Source organism: Embiotoca jacksoni, unplaced genomic scaffold (assembly GCF_022577435.1).
Source record: "Embiotoca jacksoni isolate LCO1_2020_lvr unplaced genomic scaffold, fEmbJac1.0.p SCAF_22, whole genome shotgun sequence".
NCBI lineage: Eukaryota > Metazoa > Chordata > Actinopteri > Embiotocidae > Embiotoca > Embiotoca jacksoni.
Genome location: NW_027185363.1, coordinates 6004882 through 6025618, shown reverse-complemented (window position 1 = coordinate 6025618; position 20737 = coordinate 6004882). Strand labels below are relative to the sequence as shown.

The window sequence follows — 20737 nt, the reverse complement described above, 5'->3', positions numbered from 1 at the left end:
AATTCACATTTGACACCAGAGAGTGCCCTTGAACAGAGGCGGCTAACTGGCGGTCAATGCTCGGGTGACATGCTGACACCTGAGCCTCTCTTTTAGCGAATGAGGACCATGAGATGTAATCAAACACCCTAGAAAGCAAGCAAATGGATCTTCAATTAAGATTTCATTGTCACATTAAGTTCAGCCAGTCCAGTGATTCCCAAACTGTGGTACGTGTACCACCTGTGGCACTCAAGAGTCTTGCTAAATGGCCCAACAATATCACTCTAACCCGCCAAAGTTAAAACATTTTTAAATCTAATTTCATTTTATTGCAAACAGTAATTGTTAAACATGTCACATTACAATGAGGTAAAAGTTTTTATTATTTGATGCGTGTTTAGCCACGGAGGATGACGTCATGTCCGACATAGCACAATGCTAACATTAGCTTGACCCAGTTGGAAATTGTGGGTATCTGCAGTGGGGAGTGGTTCATGGGAGTCTTGGTTCAGTTTCACAGTGGTACATGGTCTAAAGGATGGAAGATAGAAGTACCAATCCTGATGGTTTATGTATTTTGGGATATTTGTCCTTGACTGCCTCCATGACAGACACGCTGCTGAATGTCTTCTTGGCCATCGCTGTGGATAATCTGGCCAACGCACAGGAGCTGACAAAGGTTTGCACCGTGTTTGTATCTCTGTCTTGTTAGTTTACTGATAAAATGATTCATTTTTGTCGTGGATATTACATATGTTCAGGTGTTAAGTCTACATTATTTGTGTGTATTGTCTGTGCCAGGATGAAGAAGCAGAAGAGGAGTTCTTCAACCAGAGGTACGCCAGGGGAAGAGACGGCTTAATATCTGAGTAAGTTATTGGTTGACAGCTAACAAATTTGACCATTTTAGGGGTCGATACAGAGCATTAACAGCTCTGAAGTGATTCTCTTCAGATCAGAACTCCTCTTGCAAACATAAACTTGAAATTGGACCGAAACATTTCCACAATTGTTTTAACTATGTTGTTGTTTTGCAGCAAGTAGTAGAATGAAACACTTACTTAAAGATATGAATGCTGTGGGAAAGCTGGTGGTGATCCTGAATGCGATCATCGTGTTCCTTTTGTTTATTAGCGAGGAGATGTTGGAAAATCGTTAAGGATAAGCCTGTAAGATTTTCCACAGGATTATTGATTGTGGACAGTCAGAGAAGCAGTTGTAGGCGTAACTGATAAATGTTTGAAACAGTATGTTCTTCACTTCCTTCAGTTCACTTCCTTTATCAGCATGATAAATGCAAGCCAGAGGCATTTTTAATGCATTGACGACAAAGTTGTGAATGTAAATTGAATGTGCCTATTTCTAAAGCGTGACAGATAGTTTCAGATGCATTATTAAGACTTCTGTAACTGTATTTGCCTGTGGTTAGTTATGGGCAGCCTCTGTTATTAGTGAGAGAAGTAATTCTTCACTCCTGCTCCTCTCAGTGACCTGGCAGCCTTTCCACAGGTCCAATGATCCAGTAAGTCTGGAGGAAGAGGAGGGCAGGAGGTGTTTTTCAAAAGTTGTTAGGAACAGTAGGAAGTCTGAAAGTATCACTGGACTGGGAGGAGGCACACTTTGGGGTGTGTCAAGTTTTGGCCAAGTTTCCCTTCTCAGTGTGACTCTGGCTGATCAGATTCACTGGCATTTTTGCCAAGTGTAGAGCTGCTGGACTGCTCCTGAACGACACTCTGCCCAAGTGAGGAGCGAACATGTTCACAGTTCGCTTGATCCAGTTGAAATTCACTTAAATTTGATAAGTGTTTGAAGATCTAATCATCTCTGAACAGTTTGTTATGCAAGAGAGCCAATAATAACAAATGGAATGGTCAAAGTTGTTATATTGACATTTAAGCTGTATTGATTAATTCAAGATGTCAAATTGTAGCCTCATTTTGATACGCCACAGTTAGCTAAACTTCCTGTATCTTTCAAATTAAAAGCCCTCTGGTGTTTCAACAGACAGAAATCCTTCATTCCTTAACAAGGCATTTATTGTGAAACGCTGACAGGAACCTGTTGAGACTAAAATCGGACAATCACACTTTAGACGAGTAATCCAGAAAAATGTTTGAAATAGCATCATTATTTTTGTTGACTTTATTAAACTAAAGAGAGGACAATATACGTTATTGACTACTGCCTGAAAACTTGCCACCATACAGGTACAGTGGTTACACAACCTTAGGAACAGCAAAAACCTGTACTGTATGTGCACTTGTGCATGCACGTATTCTATGTGTGCTCTGGTACTTCAACAAATAGCACTTCACCCCGGGATAAAACTATTACATAAAATATCTGAATACCTGAGTTTCTCATTCTGAACGCTGACCTGGCTGGATTAGGACTGTACTTGTAATAAACTTTTTAAACCTTAAATCTTTTTCACAATTGACATTTTGACTATAATAGCAGGAAACACACAGTTGTATTCAATTACTTTAACAATAGCTAATTTCCACCTATGGGAAGAGACTGCTATTGTGCATACTGGTACACTTAATGTAACTGAGTGATCATTAATGTGTGTGCTATGACAAGTCAAATTGTCTGCTGTAAAAATTATTATTAGCTACAAACTCTAGGTGTTTACTGTACTTGCTTGGTTTTCCAAATCATACCATATGATAATCCTACCTAGAAAGGTCTTCCTTTATTTACCCATATTGGACATACCAGTACAATAGAATATCAACTTGCACAGCCTCAAAACTTGCTTGAGATAAGTGATCCATCCTAATAAGTGTTACATTTTATTCTTGTCAAAGTTAGAATATAAGAATATATTAAATGTAATATTGAGAAAATGATTGATTAAAAAAGACTCCATTGCTGATTTCTGCATTTGAAGGTTTTAAATGTTTTAGTTCTAAGATAAAACGCAGGAGACATCCTGTTGTATAATCCTAATGGTTATTGGTTGTTGAACCAACAACATTTTCTTTTCTGCAACTGACGCTCAAGTTCTGAATGTTGGGGGTTCTCCGAAAAATACTCGTGTTTTTCTTTCTTGTCATTTTTGGATTTTTTTTTTTTTTTTTTTTTTTTTTTTTTCCTAGTTTATAAAATAGAGACAGACAACAAACAAGGGAGGGAGAGCATCATCGCATGCAACACATCTAGAAACAAACAGGGAAAGGTACAATAACATGGTATGTGTCTTAACCAACCGCCCACTGAGACGCCTATGGGATGTGTCTCTATATACCATGTGATGCTTTTTCCATGAGAAATATAACAATGAAAAATGTGAAGAATTACTTGTGGCAGTCTCTGCAAGTTAATATTATACAAAATCTAAATGGAAAGGGGTCAGTAGCTGCCTGTATACCTGATCTGGTCCAGTCACTAGTGATAAACAAGTATTTTTTAGAAACAATATTTAAAGAATTCCTGAGGTGATACGATGGCTGGTCTTTCTAACCCACTAAAGTTGTGGACATCACTTAGTTTGACAGCAGCATGGACTCTTCTGCTGCTCTTTGACTCTCTAGTTGGGACACTGAATGTATCATTTGTCTGTTACATATTTGAATGTTAGTCCTGTAAATGTTGCAGCTATCAAGATGCCGGTTACAGTGTTTTTTATGGCTCCATCACGTTGTCTTGTTATTTACTTGTTATGTGGCACTGACCAAAACAATCTGTCAGGTTTAAGATCAGTTACAATTTAGACATTTGAAATTAAATTCAATATAAGGAGTTAAATCCCTTGAATTAAATTAAACATTATTAATAAATAAAGTGCTGAATTCAGCCTGTTTTGGATAAACCTCCCAGTTTTCATCCCCTAAACATATTTTGTTCTGTGCCACAACAACTGTTCTGTGTATGTTGTAAAACACTAATGTCTTGTTTTCAAATAATCACTCATTGATTACATGGACAACAAAAGAATCTGAATACCAGTAAGTATAACTGTATGCATTTCTGTCACACAGAATTTCTCTCTTGAGTTTCCCTACTCGATTAGTGAGATTATTTTTTAGACAATGTTTGCACTTTAATCCTGCACCTTCCCTTTTTGTCCTTGTGGTTTTTGTTATTCTCTTTTACTTTTAACCTGTCCTTACCTCTCAGGTATTTTTACTTTTGGATGTCTTTGTACTTCTTGCACATTTTTCCATGGGAATTTTTTGTGTTACTAATCAACTAACATGATAATTTCACAGAAAAGGCCTGTCTTTTTTTTGCAACTTTTATTTTATTTGTTTGAAGATTTTTTTTTTATATATACATATATATTTATATATATAACTGGTATGCTGAATGGACACTAGTGTTGATGTTTTTGTCACCAATTCCTTAAATATGGGTGTGTTTCTGCCTTATATTGATGTGTCATATATTGTGGTCCTTAGAGGGAGGAGAAGACCGTACCTATACAGGAAACGGGCGATCCACAGAGGACGACCAAATTTCCCGGAAGAGCTTGAGGGTCCAGGGTGTGCCGCAGACGAGCAGCCTCTCAGTGGCTCCAATGCCTTCTCCAACCGCCGCGAGAGGAGGAGAAAAGTTAACATGTCGGTGTGGGAGCAGAGAGCCAACCAGCTGCGCAAACGTCGTCAGATGGCGAGCAGAGAGGAGCTGTTTGCCAGCCCACCGGAGGACACCAACGAAACTCCCACCATCGCCCACCACGCCTCCACCCTTTCCCCGGAGGCCAGCCCGGCCCACCTGCCTGAGTCCCCCATGTCGGTGGGGATGCCGCTACCTGAGCCTCCAATGTCCGTCTCCATTCCTATCCCTGAGCCTCCGGCGGCCGAGCCTCTGGTAAACCTGGGTGACGAGAAAACTGCAGGAGCGAACCACCGGACAGCAGGCGGGGGCAGACACAGGATGGCCCGAAAGTTTAGGACCAGTCAGGGGCCCGAAGAAGTTGCCCGCCACAGACGCCACCGTCACCGCGATGCCCGCACTGAGGCCAAGAGTCTGGACTGTGTGCAGTCACCACATGAGGTGCTACATGTCAGACGGTCTCTCAGCCAGGAGAGGAAGATACTGGACGAAAGGGAAGAGAAGGAAGGAGGAGAGGAGGGGGAGAGAGCAGAGGGAGAAGGAGGGACAGCCCAAGATGACTGTGGAACGTGCATCGTCAACCCATATGCAGAAGTTGGAGAAGATTGTAGAAGGTAAGGCTGTTCTCATTTATTTCTTGACTGATTGATACTCTTATGAACTTATTTCTCACTGTATTTATTGCATTTACCTGATAGATATTCAGTTCATCTTAGACGACATGGACTTTTCCAGCTAAGAGTGTCTTTTAAAGTAGATTTACTTTTTTCCACATCTATCTCAGAACATTACTCAGCTGCTCATATATATACTAAAAACGTTTTTGGCTGCTGTAATCATTTGTTGATCATTAATCAATCATTGTACCTATGCATACTGAAGAAGATGTTTAATGTGTGTCTTTTGAAGGAGATGGAAACTAAATTAGTGCTGTCTTTGTACAAGAATTAAATCCAATTGGAGAAAATGTGAGGCTTTGGTAGTCTTCAATTAAACTTTGAAAGATGTTTTGTCAAAGAATGAGGATTTCGGAATTTGTCCCATCTCGCTTCTGTGTAATTGTATGAGGAAGGGATCTCTTCCTGGCCGAAATGGAGAAGGAAAAAAAAAATCACAGCAACCTTTGCCAGAAAAGTAGATATTTTATGGATATAGAAGTGTATGTCGTGTGTCAACATGTTGAGAATTGCTAATTAGCACTAAACATAAAGTACAGTTCAGTAAATGGATATGTTACACAGGTAAGAACAAAGGGAAATTTTGACCTCATGACGTCCTAAGATGAAAAGTCAGGGAGAGACAAATGTGTTTTTTTACATTTTATCTTGGTGGTGATTAATACATTTCATGGCTATTCTTCAGTATTCTTTTTAAGAGTCATGAGTCTGTATATAAGTGGCGTACTGACCAAAATTGGCCTATTTAGAGCCATTCTGCGAGCTTAGATAAAAACATGAAGAGATGTCAAGGTGTGATCCTTTTGCAGGGAGGAACATCTACTTTATCAGATAATTTAACAATAAGAACAGGATGTTACAAACAAACCAGAGCTTTTGCACAGTCTTTCCTTCAAGAAATATTTCCATGTCTTCTGTGCCCAGTGGCGACCATGCTCAGTGCGAAAAGCTGCTGGACTGTAGCTGGTCAGAGCAGGGTGAGGGCGGCCTAAACATCCCGGTGGAGGCTGCGTTAGAGGCCACGGAGTACACCGTGAGCGCCATGGAGTCTGAGAACCGTCCGGTCTCCCTCAAACGTGACAAATCCAACCTGGAGGGCAGCGTGGCCATCGAAATGTCTGCACAACCACTGCTGGAGCTCACGCCCATGACAGGTAGCACCGTGACCACTTCCCACTGAAGTCACACTGCTTTACACACTGCATCATAAAGCTGGATTTAATGTCAGTATCACTGTACCGCTGTGTGTAGGTGTTGCTGACATCTGATGAGAGAAGCCACTAATAGTTTTTTTGCTGAATCTATTGTGCTGGTGACTCATGTTTTTCTTTCTTTGTCATAGCTGTCCATGTACAGCTGAAACATTTGCTTTTATTCTTTCCCTCGCATTTCTGTCTGGGTTTTTAGTGAAGAGCAAAGAGTTGGAGGCATACCAGTCTGAGCCGAGCGACAGAGAGGAGGAGACAGAGGAGGAGGAGGAACCTCCGATTCCTCCTAAACCTGTAGCTCCAGACAGCATGTTCATCTTCAAGGCCTCCAACCCGTAAGATGCAACAGAATCACTGACTATCAGAAGCGATGAAGTCGTGTTTACTTGTTTATTCAGTTCTAAAAGTATTTCTATCTTTGTGTGCTTTTTTTTATGTTCACCATCATTAACCTACAACAAACATCTTCTCCTTTGCTGCACCACAGCATCAGGAGGATTTGTCACTATGTGGTCACTTTGCGCTATTTTGAGATGACCATCCTCCTTGTGATCGTGGCGAGCAGCATTGCTCTGGCGGCTGAGGACCCCGTGTGCACGAATTCAGACAGAAACAAGGTGAGCCCTAAACACACCTCTCCGGACGTGTTTGTAATTTTATTCAAAGAAAAGCGGGTCTTAATGTATCACTATGCCCATTATCATCAAGAAAACAAACATTTTAAATGGACTAAAAAAACCGGATAAAAACTCGAACCTACTTTTTGTAAAATGACGAGGTTTTAACTCAGAGTGACTCTTTCAGGTTTGATCTCCAGTTGACATAGCACTTGTGACAGCAACAATGTGTCATGACACATTTGGCTTCATGCACACACAAGGTTGGAATCAGCTGCTCTGCCTGGGAAAGAGCTGTGCAGTTTGTTTTTCACAGCTTTTCACTTTTCTCAGAATCATGGAGCGTGTCGAGAGTAACCAAGTAAGCACACGACTAAAATCTGCGCTGTATTTCGTAATAATGTGAGTGAGACAGAAAAAGTGACTTAACTCTGCCATTCATATTTCCCGTCTTTTAAATTACAAACATTTCCACAGACATCACTCCCTGTTTGAAGTCAGTTATTCAATTTTAAAATGTCTTTTTGTCACTGTGCTGCTTTTGAAGGAGAACAGAAGAACTTAAAGGGACACCACACCAGTCTTACACATTAATATAATGTTACTTGTAGCCCTGATCAGCCTGTTTGAACAGTTGTATGAAGTCGTCTGTGGCTCCGGCAGGCTTTGTCAAGTCTGAGACAATAATGATGTCATAATGACATTATCAGGGTTATCTCATCTGGGGCTTTTCAATTTTACAATTCAGTTATATTTATATTGTAACACATCACCACAAAAATGATCTCAGGGCACTGAACATAGTGTAGTCCTTACAACATAATTTAACAACATAATAGACATGAACCCACAAGAGTGACAGCTGGAAGGTAAAGCTCAATTTTAACTGGAAGAAAGCTCCAACAGAACCAGGCTCAGAGGTGGAAGACCATCTGCCTTGACCGGTCGGTGTGAGGGGAGTGCAGAAAGAGAGAGAGAGAAAAACAGCATGGATAAACAACAAACAATAAACATTGGGTAGCTTGGTGGGGCCAGTAACCGCAGATCAGATACCTGCTAAAAAAGCGCAGTCACACAACTTAATGGATGTGTAAGACTACATTACTGGAGCACCCGTTTAGGAAATATATGGTCTGGTTTCAGCACTAAACAGCATGTTTTATGGGCCAAATGATTCAAAGGACCCAGAGCCAGACAGAGAAACTAGAATTCCTCATTTGAGTCAGTAATTTCTTTCAGATTTGTAATAACATTGATTTGCCAGAGCTACTCTTTGACACCGCTTACAAATGTACTGATTCATCCTAATAATGTTTATTTGCAGGCATTAAGGTGTAGGAATTGTGCAAATTAGAAGGTAACAAGTTCATTGCCACCGGCTGGGTGGGATTTATGTAAATGTTATCTACTCCTGTGGCGCTGTAGTTGTGAGTGTGTCACAGTGATGCTAAATGAGAGAGGAGAGTCTGTAATTGTAGACAAAAGTTTTAAAAATGCATTTCCTCTTATTTTTAAATCATACAGGTCCTCCGATATTTCGATTACGTCTTCACAGGAGTGTTCACCTTTGAAATGATCATCAAGGTGGGTGATGGAAAGATATCTTACTTCTACTTTTAAAGGATTTAACTTTTCTCTAGAATTACTCAGAGGGGTTTTTGGTCCCTGTGTGTATTTAATCTGCTCTGTTTACATGTCCGTGTGGGTGTGTGTTTGTCCTCCAGATGATAGACCAGGGTCTCATTCTGCACGATGGCTCTTATTTCCGAGACATGTGGAACATCCTGGACTTCATTGTAGTGGTGGGGGCTCTGATCGCCTTTGCTCTAACGTGAGTCAGTATCGAGCTGCCTCCCGATGACTAATGACTGACTCACTGCAGTAAAATGATTTTCTGAGCATACAGTATTGTTCGAAACGACCCTCCCTCAAAGACTCTCAGCAAAATGGAGGCATGCATGGTCCTTTACAATGTGTAACTCCGATTTAACTACAACAGGGGTACAACAAGAGGAAAAGATGGATTTCTATGTAATTCTGAAGCTCAAACATGGGTGGAGATCGTCATGACTGATGTTTAAAGCCTCTACAGTAATTTTTTTTTTCTGTTGTCTTTCCCAGTATGAGTGTGACAGATAACTAACCAAAACTTTTGTTTATTTTGTTGTACAGATGACTGTACTGTATGTTGATTTCTCTGTTGTGAATATCGCTGTGATCCTTTGAGCTGTGCTCACGTTGTATCTCTCTTTATGCCTTGATTTTTTTTCTCTGTTGTTCCTGTGGATTTTGTCACTGTTGGGGCAACCAGGAATGTGATGGGGTAAAAATTTTAGTCACACTAAGTATAAACTCCTCTCATAAGCTTCTCATATTTCTTAATATTTATTTGTCTTTATTTTTCCTTATTTTTTATACTTAACACATTTTTGTTTGTCTTCATCAGCTCACAAAACTGCTGTCGAGCAGGTATCAGGGGTAAAAGCACTGATGATGTGGCAGCACTAAATAATAATAAAACAGTCATACTTTCTGCACTTTGATTAATAATTTGTGCCATATTTGTCTCCTTTTGTCATAAATTTATGCAGAGAAATCAGTGGAAAAAAAATATTCTGTAAAAGGGAATAACATTATCTTGGGGTCTTGGTTCATAATCAAAAGGAAACTTTATTACATGCATGCACAGATCAAGCTTTGCTTAATACAAGGACAAGAATAAATAGAATAGAATAGAATAGAACTTGATAGAAAGAATTTAGTTATTTGAGGGCAAAAACCACAGAAACTGCTTAACTAATTTGATGGAATAAAGTCATTTTAAGCCATAGCACAATATGAGAACACAAACTATTAATGGAAGTGAAATTATATAGATCATTAATTTAAGCATTGAAATTCTTCATATTATCAGAAATTTTCCCCTGACATCTGCCAGGCTCCAAACATACACACTCAAGTTGAAGTTCCATGTTTCATTGTTTTTTATTTTTGTTATATGCACTTGTGTTAACATTTTGATTTGACTTTGTTTTTGTTTTTTTGAATGTGTCTTTACCACATGTCTGTGTTCATATGTTTGAATGTACAACTTTGTTCCTCAGTGCTGTATTTCAATGTCAACAGAAACAACAAAGGGCGAGACATCAAGACAATAAAGTCCCTCCGGGTGCTGAGAGTTCTGCGGCCTCTTAAAACCATCAAGAGACTTCCTAAACTCAAGGTATGATGTAAACATTTGCAAACACTCCAGTATTTTGGCTTTTTGTGTTATTTCACAGATCACTGACAGATTATTTTCCTTTGCCTCCCTCTTGTCTTTCTCATCTTCAGGCAGTTTTTGACTGTGTGGTCACGTCTCTGAAGAATGTCTTCAACATCCTCATTGTGTACCAGCTCTTCATGTTCATCTTTGCAGTGATTGCGGTGCAGCTCTTTAAGGGGAAGTTCTTCTATTGCACTGACAGCTCCATGAATTCAGAGAAAGAATGCCAGTAAGCAAATATCTGAAACACTGTCCACATCTGTCTTATTATTTACTGTAAATATCAAAAACTCCTCCTACACATTGTCACTCATAATAGAAATGCACTGCTGGAAAAATAGTTAACATAAGAAACTTGAATATGGAGCGTCAAACTCTTCTGTTTCTATCATCTTTGTTCCCCAAGTGGAGGTTTAAAGCAATAGTTTTGACATTTTATTAAACATTCTCATTCACTTTCCTGCTGAGAATAACTGTAAATGAGATTGATACCACTCTAAACTCAACTTAAAGACTGAAGAGGAAACAACAAGTTTGGCTTTGTTCAAAGATAACAAAATCCACCTACCGCCTCATTCAAAAGTTCACAAATTAATAAAATATATCTTGTTGGATTAATCTGTACATTAATGTGGTAAAAAAACAACAACTACACATTGTCAATTTAATGGGGGATTCTGTGCTGAACTTTTTTTTTTGCATTTAAAGCTAACTTAAGGAAAATACAAGCCATGAAACCAAAAAACACAAACTACAAAAAATGTAAGTTACACTAACAAAGCTAACTACCCAGCAGAAAGTACAGAAGGAAACAAAATGCCACTGCTCCACTAGAGAGCTCTGTGGCAAACAGCTAAATACTTTAAATTACTACCTATTTAATTTAATAAATGTAACCACAACTCTTCTGACCTTTGTGACACACTGTCCATAATAAGGAAAAGCACAAATAGCTCCAAATACAAACACTACCCTCAGATAGGCTGTGATTGGCTGCGGAGCCTCACACTCACAAGTCAATAGTATGAGTAACATTTACTCGTAACAAAAGCTTTGGTACCTTTCTGTTCTTTGAAACTGCTGGTTTAATTGGTGAATTAAGTAAAATGATGACTTCTGGGATGTTCTATTCCCTTCAGAGGCTACTACATTGACTACACCAGAGACAAAAAAGAGGTGAAGAGGAGAGAGTGGAAGAGACACGAGTTTCACTACGACAACGTCTGCTGGGCTCTGCTCACACTTTTTACCGTCTCCACTGGAGAAGGATGGCCTCAGTAAGTGGGGAAATCATACACAGTTGAAAGGGTCATGCTCAGTTTTTGCAGTGTATAATTGCTTCACATTACTTACTGTACATGTTAGTGTATGACACAAACCGTTTTAAATGTATTGTCTCATCCAGGGTCCTCCAGCACTCTACTGATGTTACAGAGGAGAACATGGGGCCAAGTCGCGGGAACCGGATGGAGATGTCCGTTTTCTACGTGGTCTACTTCGTAGTCTTCCCATTTTTCTTCGTCAACATCTTTGTGGCTTTGATCATCATCACCTTCCAGGAGCAGGGTGACAAGATGATTCAGGAGTGCAGTCTGGAGAAGAACGAGGTGTGTAGCGGCGAAACGCATGTTAATCACACCTGTTCATGTAATTAAGAATCATCTTCAGCTTCGTGTGTCTGTTTTGTCAAATTTCTCCCCATCAGAGGGCCTGCATTGACTTCGCCATCAGTGCCAAGCCGATGACCCGCTACATGCCCCAGAACAGACAAACTGTCCAGTACAAGCTGTGGCACTTTGTGGCGTCGCCGTCTTTCGAGTACACGGTGCTCGTCATGATCGCCCTCAATACTGTTGTTCTCATGATGAAGGTAAATGATCCATTCACTAGTAATGAAAAAAGCCTAAAGGACCTTACTTTTGTTTTTCCATGCTGGAGTCTATTAGCTACAATTTTAGATTGATTTCCTAAAACCCAGGGTTTCATTTCATGCCAGATTTTAAACTGAACTAAATTTATCTTTGAGATCCATGACAGTAAAAGTCAATTAAACTTTATTGAATTGTAAAGTTAGATCAGGTTGTGTAGTTAAAAGCAGAGACTGTTTTGATGTTTAAAAAAAAAAACTCCCCACGCTTGACATTTGAAAGTTGGATGCTGGTAATTGTGAAAATGTATGAAAACTCTTCATTTAAACATCAGACATAATCTATTCTGCAGTTGGTGTGTGCTATATCGTATCATTCAGTTTAATGACGGTATAATTTTTATGATTAAAAGAAATTGATACTTTGGTAAATGCAATATTTTGACTTGTTGACGTAACAGTATGACGTACACTACGTGCTACCTAACACACAGCAACAAGTCTGGCTAAAAAGTTACTCCACGGTGGACAAGTTAGATCCAAAAAGGGAACGAGTTCATCAGTGTGGAAGTGATATAATTAGAAAAGATACAACAAACCACAGAAACATGTTCGTTTTTACTGAATATTTGAAGGTAAACTCCAATGTATGCCCACATATACAACTATAACACTCATTTTGTTGCAATTGTATGTTCTTAAAATTAAAAAATACTTATTTTGTCATATCGTCAAAAATATTGTTATTATTAGGGGACAGATACAATATATCCAAACTAAACCTTGTGGTCCACCTTTTGAAGAGTCAAGCAAAGCCTCACTTTTACTGAATGTTAAAATTGATCACAAACACTTGTCTCGCCAAATGCCAGATTCAATAATTACCAAGGTTTAGTCTTATTTGAGTTTGCTTTGAACTCCAAAAAATATAAAAATAAAAAACAAAAGAGAAACATTTTTAAAGCAATAACCCACCAGATTCACACACTACCTTTCACAATGGTCATGTTCTTTTATTGTTTATCCTTGAGGTTCGTTTCACACTCAATTTGTCGCGAAAGATGAATATTTCCAGACACCAACTCACAAATAAACAAATTCTGTTCTTCCAATATGTACATTTGTATTCTCTAAAGTTACTTTTCAGTTGCTGCACTTAAAGATAATAATGAAACTTTAACACAAATATGAATTATCAACCTGAGGCATGTTTTTGTCTACATACTTTGCTGAAATTAAAGCAAAGAACTATGGAAGATAAACAAACAATGGTTTAAAACATGCAAATCCATCATCATGGCCTTGGAAAGTATGTGTGGTGATGCTTGTAAATGGATCAATGACACTTTATTGATCATCAGATTTACTTGTTGGAGTGTTCTCTCTCTGTTTCTTCAGTACCACTCGGCTCCAGCAGCTTACGATACAGTGTTAAAACACCTAAACACAGCCTTCACCGTCCTCTTCTCCATGGAGTGTATACTCAAGATCATGGCATTTGGCTTAGTGGTGAGTCTTAAAGCAAGCAGGAAAACTGAAACAGCAAAAATCAAAGACAATTCAGAGCACATTTTTAGCTCCGCTCGTGAGGATTTTATCTGTGTTTACTGAGAAACGTTTCCTTTTCCGGGCAGAACTACTTTCGAGATACTTGGAATATTTTTGATTTCATCACCGTTCTTGGCAGCATCTCAGAGATAGTTGTGGATTTACAGGTAAGAAACTGCCAAGACACCATTCATCTTCACAATGTTGTGACCCTAAGATAAAAAGACAAGAATAGGCTGCTTTAAAAGCAGCATTCTTCCTGTCCAAGTTTCCGTGTGTGTGTGTGTGTGTGTGTGTGTGTGTGTGTGTGTGTGTGTGTGTGTGTGTGCGTGCGTGTTACGATCCCTGCCTCCAGACACAACTTAAGTCTTGTTGTGATGAATTTGGCCATCTGTGTTTTACGTCCTGTCTCTCTCTGCTGTCTGCCACTCTCTCCTCCTCCCTCTCTCTGTGTCACCCGCTCTCTAACCACTCATGCGTCTGTCCCAGTCGGTGAACACCATCAACATGAGTTTCCTGAAGCTTTTCCGAGCAGCCAGGTTGATCAAGCTGCTGAGACAGGGCTACACCATTCGGATTCTGCTGTGGACCTTTGTGCAATCTTTCAAGGTTTTACAATCAGCTTTGATCTTTCTTCTTATTTTAAAGAGAATATTTTAAGAGAATATAACAAACTATGATATGTTTTAATCCACTCTCTATGCTTTCTCTTCTCCGTCAGGCTCTTCCTTACGTCTGTCTTCTTATCGCCATGCTTTTCTTCATATACGCCATAATTGGAATGCAGGTTGGTGCTTTCACTAATAAAAACATTATTTCGTTTTTTACAAGATGTCTTTATGGCAATGGAGTAAGTTACCAAACAACATTATAGAATCACGTGCACATTTTTAAGAAACAGATAATGTGACTGAATACATACATTTAATGTTAACATTTTGATTCATTTTAAGTATTTTTGTGTGTTTGTATTGTGATTTGTATGAGCTTTTTCTGTGCACTCTTTCCTTTTGTTGTGTTTATGTTATGAGGTAATTTTAACCATTTATTGCTATTATTTTAAAGCAGCTGTTTTTTGTTATTTAAATGTTTAGTCCCAGCTTTTATGATTATATTTATGTTATTTGGACATTTTTATTTTATTTTCAAACCCTGGAAGATTAGCAGCAACTGCCTAATATAATATACAATAAACAAAAAAAATCTTAATTTACTGAAGCAATGTGTTTTTCCTGCAGGTGTTTGGAAACATCAAGCTGAATGACGAGAGTCACATCAATCAGCACAACAATTTCAAGACTTTTTTCAGCGCTCTGATGCTTCTGTTCAGGTGGGCAAAGATAAAGAAATATCTCCCCAGACTGATGAAAGTGCATATGGACAATACTTTATTTTAAGGTACAGTGTGTAGGATCTAAGGGTGACATGATTATGTTTTCATTAGTGTCTCTTTGCCTGAAATTTAGAATTATTGTGTTTTCATTACATTAGCGGAAGCCCTTTACATCTACATATAGGGCGGGTCCTCTTCCTGGGAGCCTGCCATGTTTCTACAGTAGCCCAGGAGGGACAAACCATATACTGGCTATAGAGAGACTTTTGATTTTTTTTTTTAGGAGTTTCTTTGCCATACTAGCTTCTATTAAACACTTGGAAGGGAGATGTCACGATTACCTACACACTGCTCCTTTAATTAAAGGACTTTTAAAGCTCGTTTTGTATGAAGGTGATCTCAGTTTGACGTCAGCTGCTTGTTTGTTTGTGTTTAAACCACCAGGAGTGCGACAGGGGAGTCCTGGCAGGAGATCATGCTCTCCTGTCTGTCTGGTCGGGAGTGTGAACCAGACCCTTCAATCTCCCCCCTCACCATCTCTCCCGACCACGAGGGCGGCTGTGGGACTGACTTCGCTTACTGCTACTTTGTCTCCTTCATCTTCTTCAGCTCTTTCCTGGTCAGAACTAACACACATAACATTTCTGCAGTAGCTCTCATCGTCCTCGGTTTGTCTTTTCAGCTGTCATGATTTGCTCCTCAGATCTTTATTTACATCTTGTTTTAGATGCTGAATCTGTTTGTGGCTGTGATTATGGATAACTTTGAGTACCTGACACGAGACTCCTCTATCCTTGGTCCCCATCACCTGGACGAGTTTGTGCGGATCTGGGGGGAGTATGATCGCTTGGCATGGTGAGACGTGATCTTTTTTATTCTGCTTATTTATTCATATTCTCAGTTTTTTAGTTTCAAGCAGACCTGATCAACGTTCTTGTTCTGTTTTTATCCAGCAGAGGGCAGCCAGAGAGAATGAAATGTTAATGCTTTAAAGTGCAATAAAATAGACATGTTACACACAAGTTGGTGGCATTTAGATTTCCCTGACTAAGTACATTTTGGAAGAAATAGAAACCGAACACAACAGAGTTTTATGCCTCTGTTCATTAATCCCTCCACCTTTTGTTTCTGTTTTCTGTGTCTGCACTTTCCCTCACTTGTCGTCACCTGTTTGTCCCCTGAAGTGGTCGCATTCATTACACGGCTATGTACGAGACGTTAATACACATGTCACCACCTCTGGGCCTCGGTAAAAAGTGTCCTGCTAAGATCGCCTATAAGGTACTGAAAACGTTCTTACTGTTTTATAAACATGATAAATGTTAAACGTTAAATAAATAAACTGTGCCTTAAAATGTTGTTAAAATGTATTGGCAGATCTTCTCTGGTGGACCACTTATGTTTGAGATAGATAATACAATTTTTCTTCCCTTTTGAGACCATTGAATATGTGTTGTTACATTTAGTGCAAAATGTTTCCTTCTCTCTTCTTTTCCTTTCTTCGTCTCTGTTAGAGGTTGGTGTTGATGAACATGCCTTTGGACGAGGACATGGCTGTCCACTTCACCTCCACTCTGATGTCGCTTATCCGCACAGCTTTGGAAATCAAAATAGCTCGAGGTCAGGGTCACCATCGTTTTGATTATCATTTATCTGTGTTTTTCATTCTATTTTTTAATACTACTTTATTAACAAGCCTGACACTACAGGTGACTTAGGTAAATATTTTAACTGATAGATTTAACTATGACTTTTGATTACTTATATTAAGACAATTATCTCTTGTATTACAAGTTCTAAAATTGTACGTTTGAATATACTAGCATTCTGTAACTAAATATACACAAATTTGCAAAAATTTCCAGAACAGAAATCTGAACATTGAACTGTTTGATTCAAAGGTTTTTGCAGACGGGATTTTGGGTATCACTCCATAAATCAAACATTCTGTCAACAGCCATGTTTTTATTGATAAAAGTTCATATAAATCAGGCAAAGAACGATATATGAAAAAACTAATTTTCCAATCATTTAAGACAAAAAAACAGCATCAGCTTTAATAGTATTAGTATAACGTATTGTATGTGGATGTTTGTCCCAGGCGGTGAGGACCGCATCGCTCTGGACGCTGAGCTGCAGAAGGAGATCAGTATCATTTGGCCTTATCTGCCCCAGAAGACCTTGGACCTACTGGTACCTATCAACAAAGGTCTGACTCCAACTATGTAGGCAATACTTACTGTAATGCTGAGAGATGAGCAGTGACGGTTAATGTAGAGCGTCTGCCCTCACAGATACTGACCTGACGGTGGGGAAGATCTACGCCTCGATGATGATAATGGACTACTTCAAACAAAGCAAAGCCAAGAAGCTCAGGCAGCAGCTGGAAGCTCAGGTCAGCTCAGCTCAGCACGCTCAACTGAAAAACAAACAACCTCGCAGCACAGTTTTAATCAATTATGCTCTTTGGCGAAAGTACTATGGCATAATTTGATCAGGAGGAAGAGGAGGTTATCTCACTTCATCTTTAGGACTGAATTTAAGAAAGTAAAGAAAAACATAGACAGGAAGAGGAAAACAATGAAACCTTTCAGCCTTGCAAAACAAGAATAAGGTTCCCTTCCAACTGACAATATTTCTGATGCATCCACTGTGTAGAAGTAGGATTATAAAAAAAATACTGAGCTCACTTTTTACCAGATATTTGTCTGCCTTTCATCTTTCAGATACTTAAACATGGCCTAAATTGCTTAAAAATGAAAGTAGCATCGAGCTGTCTGACCTGTATTTGATCCTTTGACTGTGCGTGTCTCATTTTAGAAGAGCAGCTTGATGTTCAAGAGTCTTGACGCCTCGACCCTCCCTGAGGACATCCTGTCCAACACCCAGCCTCTGCCGATGATGGCCCACAGTGCTGGTTCTGCCCTGTGAGTCCGCACATGTTTGCAAATGTGTCTGTACACCTATCCGTGCTTGTGTTTGCTTAATGTTGTTCTACATCCCAACACAGGACCAGAGGAGGCTTTGTAGCTCTGAGCCCCATCTCACCCCAGGAGCTGTTCCTGCAGCCCATGAGCTCAGACATCGATGATAGTCAGCAGCAGAATCTGGTAAGACAGACGGGATCATACAGCAGTAATACCACAGGCGTGCTTTAAGGCGGTGGTCCTCAGACCTTTTCATTTATGACCCTTAAAACATTTTATTCTTGAAAGCAGAGCTACACTGCAGTTCTTATTGTCATTTTCATTAAATGCCACTGCAGCCTCAGCGTGTTGTTTATCTCTAGTATGAAGGGGAACAAATAAACAAATATTGGATTGGATTTTATTGACAGAGATTAGTGTTTTTTTACTTTGAACTGAGCTCTTTCCAGCAAGAGAGGATGGAAGTCATTTCAAACAGAGGTACTGAACCAGGGGCCCCTTACTTTGGCTCATTCAGTAATAACTGACTGCAATTTTGTATTCATTTATTCATTTTACAACCTCTTATCTTGTTACTTCTACAGGGTCCACACCCCCAAGTTGGGAATCACTGTCTTACAGCGAAGATGTTTCACTCTAAAATATTAAAAAGCACAACTTATCTTAAGTGTTTAACACTACAAAGATTTTATAAACATGTTTTGACTGATGATGTTTTCTCAGTGCCTTGCAGAGTACCGCACCACTGCTCTCTGTGTTCCTGTCTTTTAGTCCTGTGGAGGTTGGAGTAGCGAGGGCAGATATCGTCAGACTGTTGATGTTTTGTTGTGTCTATACTGCCTGGTCTTACTGGTCTACACTGCTTGCCAGTTGATTGATATCAAATGATTCTGAACTACCCACATGCTAGTGTGCGGAGGAATGCGTTCGGCCCCTAGACAGACGTTGTCTGGCTCTGTTTGTGTAGCTATGGAGACCTGAACATGCATGACTGAATGCACTTCTAAGCTGAAATATAAAGTCTGTCTTTCCTTGTAAACTGTTGTGTTTATTGTCTATCCTTTCTCTTCACTCTTTTCCAACCTCACTCTGTTTCTACTCCTCCTTAAAGTCAGTTTTCCTGTTGCTAGTGGTCGATCCGTCTGTTTATGGCTGGAATGGCTTCTGATTGGATGGCATTGGAGATGGCTATGGTAGATGATAAATGGCTTGTCTGCCCTCCTCTCAGCTGATCTGGACCTCTGTGTGCACAGGCAGTCCTGGTGGGGTTTGAGCCTCATTGGTGCTCTGTGTTTCCCTGCCCTCCTTTCTTGTTTCTGTACTCACCTAGGTGGGCGAGTGCAGTAGGGTGATTGAAGCCCCACTGGAGCTTCCGCTAGGGAGGGGCCTGTGTGTGCGGGCCTCTTCCATGCCCCGTCTGGCCATAGAGTCGCAGGTACACACATCTTCCACGACACGGCTTCTGGGCTGGATCTTTTGAGGACTTCAGTGGCTGCATGGGTTCCTATGCCAAAGTTCCTTGTTCCCCACGTGCACACGATGCTGAGAGGGTTAAATCAGTTTGGACTTTTGCTACTTTGGGTGCCTGAGTAAGGTTCAGTGAATTGTTAGAACGAGGTGTGATCCTTGAATGCTGTTGCCTCGTCTTGTTACGTCCATCTCTTTCATCCCCAGACTACAGGAAACACTAAACCAAACCTCCCTTGTCTTTTTAGGATGCACTGCACTTTTGCACTTACTAAAGCATGAAAACAACTTTTATATTTCCCTCATCGTTTGAGTTATTATCTCTGATTATTTTCATTGTGTATGTACCTTGTGCTTGCATGTTTGTCTATTTTTGTTTGTGTGTTTCCACACAAAAGCAAGCAGAGCCCGCAAGTGGCTCAATGAAGCGTTCAGTCTCCACAGTTGCAGATCAGCGTGTAAACGGACTGTGGCAGGAGAAGAGTCCTGAGCGGCTGTATCGACCTCGTCACAAAAGCTACAAGGCTGCTGGTCAGTCCTCCTCAAAATGTATTGTAGTGTTTAGTATGAAAGCTTTATTTGCTCTGTAATTATTTATTTCCTTGTCCATCACTTTCTGCTTTATTTGTATTGTCTGATTTCCTAAACGTCCTCTAGTTTCTCGGTCTGAGCACCGTCAGCAGGGCGACAAGGAGCGCGGTCGGTCTAAGGAGCGCTGCCACCTGCTGTCTCCGGACACATCTCGTTGTAACTCAGAGGAGAGAAGCTTGCAGCCCTCAAGATCTTCCAGTGTAGAGCGAGCACATCCCCAAGATAAACAGGTAGGTCAGACATATATTTAACTCACTGATTAATGTGGAGCAGAGGGTTAGCCAACCACGTCCTGTAAAGAGCCAGCAGTCTGGAGGTTTAACTCCAACCAAAGATTCCACCTACTGATGAGAGAAGAACTCATCAGAGAAATCACCAGCTGTTTTCAACTGTTCAGTGGTTGCTTCAGTGGAACCAACAGTAGATGATCTTTTTTCCAGCTGATTTTGAGCTTTTTATCATGATGCATGATCTTCATCAACACATGGAGGCTTCTCTGTTGTCAGGAAATTATACATTTCGAGCACTTTTTTTTATCACTTTAAGGATTTGTTTTTCCATGTCGGCGTGAAACGTCACCTCGGTTTATCAATTTGAGCACAAGTAGGTTCTGCTAGATGGTTTGACAACTGAGCATATTTATCCACTGATGAAGACAATGTGATGTGACTGAAAAGTCTAAATGGACCTCG

The 20737-nt window shown here is 39.9% G+C and overlaps 1 protein-coding gene across 4 annotated transcripts in view; it reads left to right on the top strand.

Annotated features, from left to right (window-relative positions):
* Positions 1–20737, top strand: part of LOC138203021 (voltage-dependent R-type calcium channel subunit alpha-1E-like) — a 52190-nt gene that overhangs the window by 29567 nt on the left and 1886 nt on the right. Inside the window, exons 17-46 of one of the 4 annotated variants that reach the window (XM_069157506.1) lie at positions 594–661; positions 784–818; positions 4389–5159; positions 6147–6376; positions 6630–6765; positions 6918–7047; positions 8572–8631; positions 8772–8878; positions 9359–9370; positions 10174–10270; positions 10381–10541; positions 11452–11589; positions 11718–11919; positions 12018–12182; positions 13578–13688; positions 13814–13894; positions 14217–14336; positions 14449–14514; positions 14966–15057; positions 15505–15679; positions 15788–15915; positions 16245–16341; positions 16575–16680; positions 17162–17269; positions 17355–17455; positions 17881–17987; positions 18071–18170; positions 19318–19422; positions 19853–19985; positions 20112–20275. In XM_069157506.1, the coding sequence (XP_069013607.1) occupies positions 594–661; positions 784–818; positions 4389–5159; positions 6147–6376; positions 6630–6765; positions 6918–7047; positions 8572–8631; positions 8772–8878; positions 9359–9370; positions 10174–10270; positions 10381–10541; positions 11452–11589; positions 11718–11919; positions 12018–12182; positions 13578–13688; positions 13814–13894; positions 14217–14336; positions 14449–14514; positions 14966–15057; positions 15505–15679; positions 15788–15915; positions 16245–16341; positions 16575–16680; positions 17162–17269; positions 17355–17455; positions 17881–17987; positions 18071–18170; positions 19318–19422; positions 19853–19985; positions 20112–20275 (4106 nt within the window). Of the gene's footprint in view, positions 1–593; positions 662–783; positions 852–4388; positions 5160–6146; positions 6377–6629; positions 6766–6917; positions 7048–8571; positions 8632–8771; positions 8879–9358; positions 9371–10173; positions 10271–10380; positions 10542–11451; positions 11590–11717; positions 11920–12017; positions 12183–13577; positions 13689–13813; positions 13895–14216; positions 14337–14448; positions 14515–14965; positions 15058–15504; positions 15680–15787; positions 15916–16244; positions 16342–16574; positions 16681–17161; positions 17270–17354; positions 17456–17880; positions 17988–18070; positions 18171–19317; positions 19423–19852; positions 19986–20111; positions 20276–20737 lie in introns of all 4 variants that reach the window. The other 3 variants (XM_069157504.1, XM_069157505.1, XM_069157507.1) reach the window with 3 other exon arrangements.